This window comes from Cnephaeus nilssonii (genome assembly GCF_951640355.1).
Source record: "Cnephaeus nilssonii genome assembly, chromosome: 2".
In the NCBI taxonomy this organism is placed as follows: Eukaryota; Metazoa; Chordata; class Mammalia; order Chiroptera; family Vespertilionidae; genus Cnephaeus; species Cnephaeus nilssonii.
Window position 1 is genome coordinate 71,647,263 of NC_137073.1, and position 12,335 is coordinate 71,659,597.

At 38.2% G+C, this 12,335-nt stretch overlaps 1 protein-coding gene across 1 annotated transcript in view; it reads right to left on the reverse strand.

The window, feature by feature from the left end:
• MSH3 (mutS homolog 3) overlaps positions 1-12,335 on the reverse strand; it is a 138,617-nt gene that overhangs the window by 78,551 nt on the left and 47,731 nt on the right. Inside the window, exons 11-12 of the mRNA XM_079793623.1 lie at positions 10,690-10,774; positions 8,108-8,217 (exon numbers count right to left, since the gene is read on the reverse strand). Coding sequence (XP_079649749.1) covers positions 8,108-8,217; positions 10,690-10,774 — 195 coding nt within the window. The remainder of the gene's footprint in view (positions 1-8,107; positions 8,218-10,689; positions 10,775-12,335) is intronic.

Genomic DNA, 12,335 nt, shown 5'->3' on the forward strand with positions numbered 1-12,335 from the left:
CCTGTCAACTTAAAATGGAAACCGGACTAAATGTGTCCTCTATGCAATGTGGCCCAGCAACTTCCTATAAACACCAAAGGCCTACACTAGGTACAATGGCCACATGTGATATTAAAGCCTGAGATAAGTACCCCTATCTAGTGGCTAGCAGGCCCTCAGTAAATGTTGTTTCGAATGAATGAATGAATGAATGAATGAACGAACGAACAAGTAAGCAAATGAAAGAATTAACTGACATTTGGAGGGAAAGAGAGACACCAGCTCCTAAATGCACATTTGTTTATCAAAGTTATGTTGATATCACACACATTCACATGAAAGGGCAAACCTCACATTAGAATCCTGCCTAGATGACTGTTAAATTGAGTACTTTGCAATTAACTGAGTGCTATTATCTTTATTATCTTTATAGCTATCCTGTGAGGCCATGCCTGTTCCTGATACAGAAACTAATTTCAGGTCTCATTTCTACTCGGTTTTTCTCTGGCTGTAAAACAGGCATTTGTTTAGCATGAGAGAGCAGAACAAGCCAGAGCTCGGTAGACACAGATTGGCTCTTCCATTCTCACTGGGTGGCCTCTTCAATCCACCCATTTCTCTCCATTACACTAGTCTAAGCAAAAGATCACTTCTCAGACTACTCAAACAGCCTCCTACCTCCCTTCCCACATCCACTTCTGTCCCTTTTTCCAGTCCATTCTCGACACTGTACCCGGAGAGGTCTTCCTAGAACCCAAATATGTCATGTCATACCTCTGCTTTAAGCTCATCGAACACCTGCCATTAATCTTAGGTCCAAATCCAGAATCCTTAATTGACCTACAACTGATCCCTGCTTCCCTCTCAAGTATCACTTCAGAACACCTGTCACTCCTTCCTCTCGCTGTGAATTTCTTCCAATGTCTTGGTCACTCCAAATTCTCTAATGTCAGAGCTTTCAAGTTCACTGCTCCCTATAGCTTAGAGTTTCTTTTCCTCTTTCCTACAACCCACAAGCTCCTAATCATCCTTCCTCTGAGAGGGCTTTCCAGATGCACCAGACAAGACTTAATCCTTTTCCATCCCACCCTCTATTTCTTTCCATAGTGAAAATCACAACTGCATTTGCTTCCTCAGGGTCTCTTCCACTAGACTGTAAGCTCAGTGAGAACAGGCGTCATATCTTCATTCCACAGTTCTGGGATCACAATATGTGCTCAATAAATGGCTGTTGAATTCAATTCAACTTCAATGACTACACATAAAGTAAAGCAAGATGAGGTAAAACATAAATAAATGAAAAGTTAAAATTTCTTTGCATAGGATTGTTGTGATAAAATAAATCAATGTTTTACCCTAACATTTACCCGAAATGCTACACAAATATAAAGTTTTATTTTAATAACTCACTCCTGAATAAATGAAAGACGACATCAATTGGAATAGATTAAGATGATGCTACAGATGGTATGAGGACAGATAAAGTAATGCCATCTGTGAATGTCTAAGACAGCCGACAAAGATAGCTACTTTCTCAAAATTTATAAAGGTTGTCTGAGATATGAAAAGATAAAAGCAAAAAAGGTTAAAAAGAAATCCAAATCATATTTATGAAGTCCACCAGAACATCCTTAAAAAATAGATTTAAAACTGAGCCAAGGACTAAATAGGCAAACCTCTAAAGTGGACATACAGACGGCCAAGAGACATATGAAAAAATGCTCAAAGTCACTGATCATCAGAGAGATGCAAATTAAAACAACAATGAGGTATTACCTCACACTTGTCAGAACGGCTACCATCAACAAATCAACAAATGACAAATGCTGGCGAGGATGTGGAAAAAAGGAAATCCAGGTACACTGCTGGTGGGAATGCAGACTGGTGCAGCCATTATGGAAAACAGTACGGAGTTTCCTCAAAAAGTTAAATATGGAACTGCCATTTGACCCAGTGATCCCACTTCTAGGAATATTTCCTAAGAAACCCAAAACACCAATCAGAAAGAATATATGCACCCCAATGTTCATAGCAGCACAATATACAATAGCTAAGATCTGGAAACAGCCCAAGTGCCCTTCAGTAGATGAGTGGATAAAAAAGCTGTGGTACATTTACACCATGGAATACTATGCAGCAGTAAAAAAGAAGAAACTCCCTTTGAGACAGCATGGAGGGACCTGGAGAGTATCACACTAAGTGAAATAAGTCAGTCAGAGAAAGACAAGTATCACATGACCTCACTCATATGTAGAATCTAATTAACAAAATAAACGGATGAATGGAGTGGATCCAGAGACATGGAAGCATAGATCAGACAGTGGAATCTCAGAGGGAAGGTGGGGGATGGAGGGTGAGTGGGATGTAATCAACAAAAGACCTTGCATGTATATATACATAACCCATGGACACGGACAACTGTGGTAAAAGCCTGGGGTAAGGGGCGGGGGCCGGGCTGGAGGGGGTAAATGGAGGGAAAAAGGGGACATATGTAATACTTTCAGCAATAAAAAAATTTAAAAAAAAAACAGGCCAAAAAAAAGGCAAAACTGTAAATTTCTTAGAAAGAGACTGAAAAGGTTGTGTTAAGTTGGTTTGCAATCTGGGAAAATACAAAGGTAGTGGCTTTTATTTTAGCCTAGCGATACCACAGGCAAAAGCATGCTCACTATGAATCATTTTGGCTTTAACCCAGCCTTCATTTGTTATAGGGAGGTAATAACTTGGAGGTTAATAATTGGGGTTGAGAAGGCAGGTGACCTAAGTTCAAATCTAGGCTCTACCATTTACCAGTTATTTAGCCTTGCTCTAGTTTCTCTATCTGTAAATGAGAATAATAATGTCCTCTTATAGAGTTGTTACAAGAATTCAATGAAATAATACATATTAAGCACTTAGCACAGTGCCTGATACATAGTAACTACTCAAAACCTGTTAACTGTTATCATCATTTTTATGGTGATCTGTATTGGCTTACAAAATTTGTTTGGTAGATTCCACAAAGAACAGCAGGGGGAGGGGGAAAATAGTACCCAATATATAAGCTTGGAAATAACTATATGTAGACAAAACTTAAGACATTTCATGTAAAAGGTATTTTGTGTAAAGTGAACAATGAGGAAGGATTACACAAGGAAAGCTAGTTCGGGGATTTCTAGTGCTAAATCTGGTAGTAGTGACTTGAAATACTATGTTGGGACTGCACTGAGAAGGAATGCTATACCAATTACAGATGTCTAACATGGACAGGGAGAAGATGAAAGGGCATGTGGCACTGTTTACCACAAATCTCTCATCATTGAGGCAGCTATAATTCCACTTTATCTCCTAAATACAGGTCATAATGCAAAGAAATAAAAATAACTTCTAATCAAGTTTCATAAATAAAAGTTTGCACACCTTAGAACTGTTATTTATTAGCATGAGTAAGAAGGCTTTCCAAATAACTGTAAAACAATATGTCAGACCACTAGAATAGAGAACAATTAGTTCAGTGAAAGAGACTTGGTGACAGTAAACAAAACAGGAAGAAGCACTGTCAATTAGATGATGGTAAAGATATTCCAGGATACCCTATAGTATTCTAAAGTTGATCTTAAAACAAAATATAACCTAAAGCTTCCTCAAGAAATGGTGTTGGGAAAATGGAATAGCCACATGTTATGGTATTTGATACCATAACACAAACATTAACTCAAAATGGATTAAAGGCTTAAATATAAGATCTAAAACAATACACAGAGGAAAACATAGGTACTAAACTTATGGACCTTGGTCTCAGAGGTTTTTGTGAACTTGACCCCAAAGGCAGGGGAAGTAAAAGAAAAATAAATGACTAGGAATACATCAAACTAAAAAGCTTCTGCACAGCAAAAGAAACCATCAACAAAACAAAAAGGCAACCAACCAACTGGGAGAAGATATTCGCAAACAATACTGCAATAAGGGGCTAATATCCAAATTATAAAGAACTTATATAATTCAACAACAACAAAATGAGCAATACAATTAAAAAATGGGCAGAGGACACTTTTCCCAAGAAGACACACAAGTGGCCAACAGATATTTAAAAAGATGCTCAACTGTACTAGTTATAAGGGAAATGCAAACCAACACCTCAATGAGAAACTACCTCACACCTGTTAGAATAGCTATTATCAAGGCGAGAGAAAACAAGTGTTGGAGAGGATGTAAAGAAAAAAGAACACTCATACACTACTGGTAGAAAGGTAAACTAGTTCAGCCACTATGGAAAACAGTATGGAGGTTCCTCAAAAAAATAAGAATAGAGTTACCATATGACCCAGCAATCCCCCCTTCTGGGTATCTACTAGAAAAATCTGCAAACATATATTTGTAAAGATATATGTACCCCTATGTTTACTGCATCATTATTCACGATGGCCAAGACATGGAAACAACCCAAGTGTCTTTTGGTGGTTGACTGGATAAAGATGTGGTACATATCTATAATGGAATACTACTCAGCCATAAGAAAGGATGAAATATTGCCATTTGTGACAACATGGATGGATCTTGAGAGTATCATGCTCAGTGAAATAAGTCAGACAGAAAAGGACAAGAACCATATGATTTCACTCATGTTGTATATAAAATGGAAAGCAACAAATGAACAATCAAACAAACAAACTCACAGACACAGGTAACAGCACGGTGGTTATCAGAGGGAAAGGGGGATACGAGAACATGAAGAGGATAAAGGGGGTCAAATATATGGTGACAGTAGGAGAGTAGACTTTTGGTGTTGAGTACACAATGCAATATACAAATGTATATTGTCACCTTAATACATTTAATTTTTTTTAAAAACCATGATACATTCTAAACGAATAAAGACACCTGAGTCATTTCATTCCATATGACAAAAACTACGGACTTGAGGTTCTGGGGATGACAAAGATTGTTTTTTACCACCAAAACCCCAAGGACTAAATGTGGGTGTCACTGGAGTCCTTCACATTTGAAGATGAACTGGGTGATGACATTAGAATTTGCGTGGCTGTCACTGAGAAACTCAGTGCATGACCTACAGCTATTGCCGTTGTAAGGGCCTGTGATGGACTCTGTCTGTACCTGCTGATTGCTATTCATGGAGATGCCTCTATAATTCTAACAATGTTATTTAGGGGGAAAATTAAAATGCAAACTGCTGAGAGGTTGGTTTTGTCAATCTAATTTCTTGCCCTAAAGACAGCTGATATAAAATGAATAAATTAAATTCAGACATTAGGACACTGGTCATGCAATATGGCTAAACCAACGACCTAAACAGATTCCTAGTAGAAACATGAGTCATAAACCCTCTCCTAGGGCCTAAGATTCACTACCTGGTCTACCTAGCTTCACCTTTCACATACACCATTTATTCAGAGTGCTTAAAAAGAACCAGCTGTAGAAGTAGTGGAAGATGGAAGGTGCAAGTGTGATAGAAGAAGCTAGGAAGGTAAGCAGGGACCTGGTCATGTGAGTAATGCAGACCACATAGGAGCTCTGACTTTGTCCTGAGAGCAATGGGAGCCAATGGCCAACGTTTGAAAGGACAAAACAGCAGCAGCAGAAAGACTGGTTAGAAAGCCGTTTCAGTAATCCAGGGGAGATGTTAATGATCTGAACTGGGTAGAGAATATAGGAATGAAAATGGCTCATAGTTTCAAGAGACATTAAGAATGTAAAATTAGCCCAGCTGGCATGGCTCAGTGATTGAGCATCCACCTATAAACCAGAAGGTCAGGGCACATGCCTACGTTGCGGGCTCGATCCCCAGTGGGCAGGGTGGGGGTGTGCAGGAGGCAGCGACTCAATGATTCTCTCTCATCATTGATGTTTGTATTTCCTCTCTCCCTCTCCCTTCCTCTCTGAAATCACAACACATAAGAAAGCATAATCTATTTATAAAAACTTATGTGGCTTCGTTAAAGTAAAATACAATCTCAATAATCTAAGTGAATTATTTGAATCCATCAGTAAGTGTAGGGCACTAGTATATTCTGCACCAAAGAGGTCATTTTATAGAATAAAAGGCGGTGGGAGTGAAATAAAAGGTAGTGGGAGTGAAAAGGTGGTGGGAGTGAAACATTTGGTCCTGGATTTACGAATATGAAATTGCCTTGGAAGTTAAAATAAGCTAAAAATGTAAAGAAGATCTTAAGGGATTTAAGAGAATTCATGGATGACTGGCAAGTAATGGACTCTTGGAGAACTTTGGAAGACCTGCTTTATATTACTAAGTTCCCTTGTCACCAATTATTTGTTCTATGATCTCACTAAAGAAGAAATCCTGGTCCTAAACTAACATTTGGCTGCCAATGTCAGAGACAGAATGTTAGCTTGGATGACTAGAACCACTGATGTGATATGCATGGCACCTATGTTAGTTTGGTGGAGGGGAACAAAAAATATATAACTGACCCACTGACTAATCAGCTGAAGATTTTCTCAGAGAATTTCTTTGGAATAGGTTGTAAGTGCCATTAAGATTTAAACCAATTATTTTAAAGTGGATTTTGAAGGATTAGGAAGATGAAAGTTTTACAATTATGACTTAAAAAGGCAAAGGAAAAGGTTTTGTGTTTGTTACTGGCTACATACGTGCCAAGCCGGTTTAAAGTTCACACTTGAAAGCATTAGTGTTCAATGCATGGCGTATTTATTTTCTCCAGCCTTTCTGGGAGAGCAGGATCCCAAGGGACACATGGTCCAGTCGATAAAGAGCATACAACATGGTCTACTGAACTTATCTCAAGTTAATCCTCGTTTTAGAAAACAAATTTAATGATAAAAATGAAAATTTTAATTCACATGCAAACATCTACTAGTGAGTCTGTTTCTGATGAATATTTTTTTTAAATATATTTTACTGATTTTTTACAGAGAGAAAGGGAGAGGGATAGAGAGTCAGAAACATCGATGAGAGAGAAACATCGATCAGCTGCCTCCTGCACACCCCCCACTGGGGATGTGTCCGCAACCAAGGTACATGCCCTTGACCGGAATCGAACCTGGGACCCTTCAGTCGGCAGGCCGACGCTCTATCTACTGAGCCAAACCGGTTAGGGCTGTTTCTGATGAATATTTTAACCAAGCAAATAAAATATTAAAAACTGCCACAGATGCTTAGGCAGATGACTTTCCATTACCCAGTATGCAACACCCTTTAGGGGGCCGTCCGTACACTGCCCACAGAAGGCCGTCTTGTCTGCTCTTGCTCCACAAGGTACCCTTATTGCATTTGAATACTGAACCCATGGAGACAGTTCCATTTTCAGAATTCTTCTTTATCTAGTCAGCTTCCCCTGTCTGAAGGTCTTTATGGTCAGGAAGGGAAACTGAAATAACCCACTAAAAGCTGAAGCAATCTGGTAACCATCATCATCAAAACGATTTCTTAAAACTTACTACTAACACTAATAACAGTATCTGCTATCCTTTTTTCAAGATGACTATTTACTAAGCACAGCATAAGATGTAGCCAACAGTGAGGCCATCATGCAATTTAAAAGAGACGTACACATAAAGCCTCTAGCGCAGTGCTTGGTATGTAATAAAGGTGCCCCTAGTTACTCATTCTACTGTCCTAAACGTCTTACACCTGACCTCTTTTAGAGTACTGATACTAACTTAGCTCAGGTCCTCAGAACCTCTCCGTGAACTTGGTAACTTGCCCGACCACCACCACTTTGTCCCCTCCTACACACAAGCCCAGCTCTGACCCTGTCACTCCCATGCTTAGAATCACTGGATTAACTTCCTCTGGCCACCAACTCCTCAGCCTGGCCTGCAAAGCCCTCTACAAAAGGCAGCACCCCATCTCTTCAACCCCTTTCCTCCTTACCCCCTTATGCTACTGATGGCCCAAACTAACTGCATAACCCACTTTCCCCAACATACCCTATGTCTTCCAATCTGCAAGCAGGCTCATTCTTGGGGACAAGGAAAAAATCCTCACAATATCAGACAGTCTATTGCCAGATACAAAATAAAATCTTCCCCAATTTAAAGTTGTGTTCTTATATGTCATAGTAATCTTGTTTTTAAGGAGGCCAACATACCTTTACTTTCACTACTATATGTAATTTCAGATTAAACACAATCAAAAAATTCCCTTTACCTTAAATTAAGTAGTGGCTGAGTCACCCACTTCTTTAACTTCCGTCTCCCAAATGAAGTTTTAGTATGGTCCAAAACCCAAAATAAACTTCCTTTGCTTTTCATATCAGTCTAAGAAAGACCAGAAAACAAGTTTTATTAACTAGATAATTGTATTTGTACCAAAACTGCTAGTTGACCATGTGCCCTAATTATTCCGTGAATCACAATTTTCAATGTTACATATGCCTGGAATAAAGTATGGCTCATAACAAGTGTTCATTTAATGTTTGATCAGTGAACATGTGTGTATACATACACACACACACAGCACAAACATACACATATATATACACATACAATATACCAAAAGTTTTGATATTTTGCACAGAAAAGAGATAGTCTGTGTTGGTTGGTTTTTGTTAACTAAGAATAAATTATTCAGAAATCTCTTTTGAAATATATATTTGTCCTAAGCATCTTAAAAATATAATAATATATTTTACTGCCTTGGGAAATACAATTTGCCTTTGGCAATTCAGTATCTCCCACAGCATCGGAATTACTGTTCTAAAGACCAATGCTCTCACAACAGCACTGAAGGAGTAGAAGGTACTGGAGATAGATGTGAACTTGCACTGCCCTCCCGGAATTTACCCTGGAAGGGTTTTATTTTAGTCTGTTTTATTAAATCCTTAGTAAAAGTTTATCTTTCTATACTTTTCTATTTCAAAGTTGAGTCATAAAAAATTTCACAACTAACTAGAGATGATGGTTTATCCTAACCAAGGTTTCATTGTATTACAAAAAATCTAATAGGTTAAATCTTGTTGGGAACATAAAATTGCAGTTTTCACCTGAGTGGTTTTATTTTAACTTTTTCCTTTTCCTTCAAATCATCAAGCAGATACTTACAGAAAACCTCCCCAATATACTCAGTTGTGTGATTGGCAAAGGTATATTAAGATATGTTTCCTCCCTCAAGTCACTTAAATCCAAGTTTGGGGAAAAAGACTCATAACTAGGACCCAATGCCACCTGGCAGAAAGAAACTATAAAAGGTATCACATAAGCTCCCTGGGCCTTAGGAGTTAAGCAGAGCACAGAGCAGCTTCAGGGTCACAGAGGCTCCTGAGGATGGAGCTGGTCACTGGCCCACGGACAGGGCTGGTCCAGGTCAGCAACACCACCACCCTCTGAGACAAGAGCCTGACTGGCCCGCCTGCAGTAAAGGGTCCCAGGAAGAGGACAGTGGAGGGGAAACAGGTTACACTGGAGAAGCAGGCTCAGGAGAGAGAGGGGTGGGCAAACACAAGTCCTGTTACACCTCTGCTCTCCCTGACACTGGCCCCTCCTCATTGCCCCTTTCCTTGCTCATCTGTAAGGGAGGCCAATGCTGAAGTGCAAAGACACGCAGATGTTCATTCTCAGCTTCTGTTCTACAAGGGCTCAAGTCTTGACAATGAAAGGATTTTTAAAGGGTATTTTGGTTACAGATGATTTTTGCCTTAGGAATATGATTTCAGAACTGACTCCACAGTAGTAGGATTGGAACAGGGAGGATGTGGCAGAATAAAAACAACTTGGGATGCTGGGGCTGTGTGTGTATACTCTGACTGTGAGCTCTTCTTCATCCAAGAAATGTCCTTTTATTCCTACTACTTCTTTCCTATCATGGGATGTATACAGTTGATGAGAAAGACTTGTGGGAAAGATTCTCACTTCTGGATAAATGAAATGACAAAATAAAAATGTTATTGAATGGAAACAAGGTGGACTGTAATATACACATTTAGTTTGGAAGAAGAAGAAACTAAATTAAAAGATCTAGTTAGTAATATACAAACCCAGGAGTCAGGAGAATAAATTTGATATTTACTATTATTCACAACAGTAATCAGTGCTTCTGAAGAGCTTTAAAACATTTGACTCAGATGGTTCAGTCTCCACTACTTACTCAAACGACTTGAAACTTCTTATTTCTATGACTTTGTTATGATAACATTAATTTTATAACATCTCACATTACCAAGTGCCAATTTAATAATAAATGAAAGCAATAATTTCAATGGCTCCATTATCTCCCTAATTCATCAATAAACGGCAAATAAATGATGAAAATTTGTAAAGGGAATTATTACGCATCTTACAGTCTAATTGAATATCACAGTAACTTGTTTTATATGCTGCATAAAAAATAAGACTGCAAACATTTCAAGAAAAAGTTAAATGTAGAAAAATATAATCAAGCAGACAAAAAAAATCTTCATATGAATTTTCAAAGATGATGTTCTTCCAAATAAATATTTGATACAGAAATTATCTGAATTAGCATGTTACTTCAATCATTAAAAAAGATAGCTCTATAGCTTCCTAAGTAACCCCACAGAAGTATTTCTTATACTGTATTTAATTCTCCAAAAAGCAGTGCAACAATTATCAACTAATAAATAGATAACAGGACAGGCAGAGCGGTCGGTTGAAGACAATATTGTTGCTTTCAACTGTATTCCTAAGAATACTACCTTACTCCAAAATGCTACCTTATTCCAAATTTTGTTTTTCAAAACCATTTGAAACAACTAGCCCTTATGTTTACCTGACCTGATTCTGTAGGATTTCAAGATTCCTTAATGTTGTTCCATTAATTGTCATAAATTCCATTGCACCGGACAACTGTTTAAATTTCCTGTAAAAGAACAAAATATGAACCATGATGTAAGTGCATAAAGAACTAAAGTAAGCACTAGAAATATTCCAGTGACATTATGACAAAAGTTAGCTCTTTGGTAGAGAATCAAACCAAAAGGAGCTAAAAGAATATTTACTGGGATATTGTCTCCCATTGATGCTGGTGTCATTAAATAGGTTCATGGCAAAATAAGGACAGTTGCTCTCAAACCAAACACAAGAACAAGGAAGGAAAGTAAGTGTTACAAACAATTTTTTAATATATTTCCAGAAACAGAACCAAACATAGTCTTTTATCATTGGCAGAGCATGTGGTGGTGTATGGTATCTTCAGGAAACAACTATGCAATTAGCTTAAAAAATATGTCAAGATACTTAAAAACATCCTCCCTACTCTTTAGCATGAGATCATCTTGATAAACACTTAAACAGATTTTAATCAACATTTTGATATGTGCAACAAATGTTATTTACTCTCTAATTAATAATGCACATTAATGTGGCTGTTTTAATAGAGTATAAAATTGAAAAAGTAGCAGAAAGTGTTTCCTTAAGCTCAAAGAATTCATATTCTCCTTATGTACCTGTAACTACTTCAAACTAGATTAGAAGTGCAATAAATTTCAAATAGACTTGAGTACTGAGTTGCAATATGATTAATAAATGTATGCACAATTCCAATTTTGTCCTTATTAAGTCTTTCATGTTAAAAAGTATATGAACCAATGCATTACGGATACAGGATTCAATGTTGTTTATAAGCCAGTCAGTCCTTTGACATTTCTGTCAATAGCACTTACAGATTTGATGGCTTCAAGGCAAGAAGCATCATGGCAAGGTCACTAAGCTATTTGGAGGGAGAGCATGAGTGTTTCCATCATAGCCGTAACAAGATGTAAATAAAACCCAGTTTCCCAAGCCAGCTATGGAAGCCAGCCCTCACCCAGGAATCTGGAGCCTAAAATCAGAGCCAGCGTTCATTGCAAGATGCCTCCACTTCTAGATGACTCCTCAACTAAAGCTCCAGAGCCCTGAGAAAGAAGTAACGTACTGCACATTAGGAATGTTGCCTAGTAACTGAATGCTGTCCTTTGGCAGTGTAATTTATCTGCGACAGGTTTGACCTAGCTTCCAACGAGTGATAACTTGTTAATAATTTTTAGAGGGAAGCAACTCCAACACTGATGGATACCAGATATATGTAGCCCTTTCTCTCCTTCATATAGCAGTTAGTCATTCAATAATGTAATTACAGCAATTTATGTTCTTGGGCTGTCCTCATTAATAGATTTTTGGGCCCGCCTCTGTGGCTCAGAGGTTAAGCATCAACCTATGAACCAGGAGGTCACGGTTCGATTTCCGGTCACGGCACATGCCTGTGTTGCAGGCTCGATCCCCAGTGGGGGGCATGCGGGAAGCAGTCGATCAATGATTCTCTCTCATCACTGATATTTCTATCTCTCTCTCCCTCGCCTTTCTTTTCTGAAATAAATAAAAATCTAAAACACAGATCTTAGCTCCTTGGAGGCAAAGATTATTGATATCACATAATTTGCAGC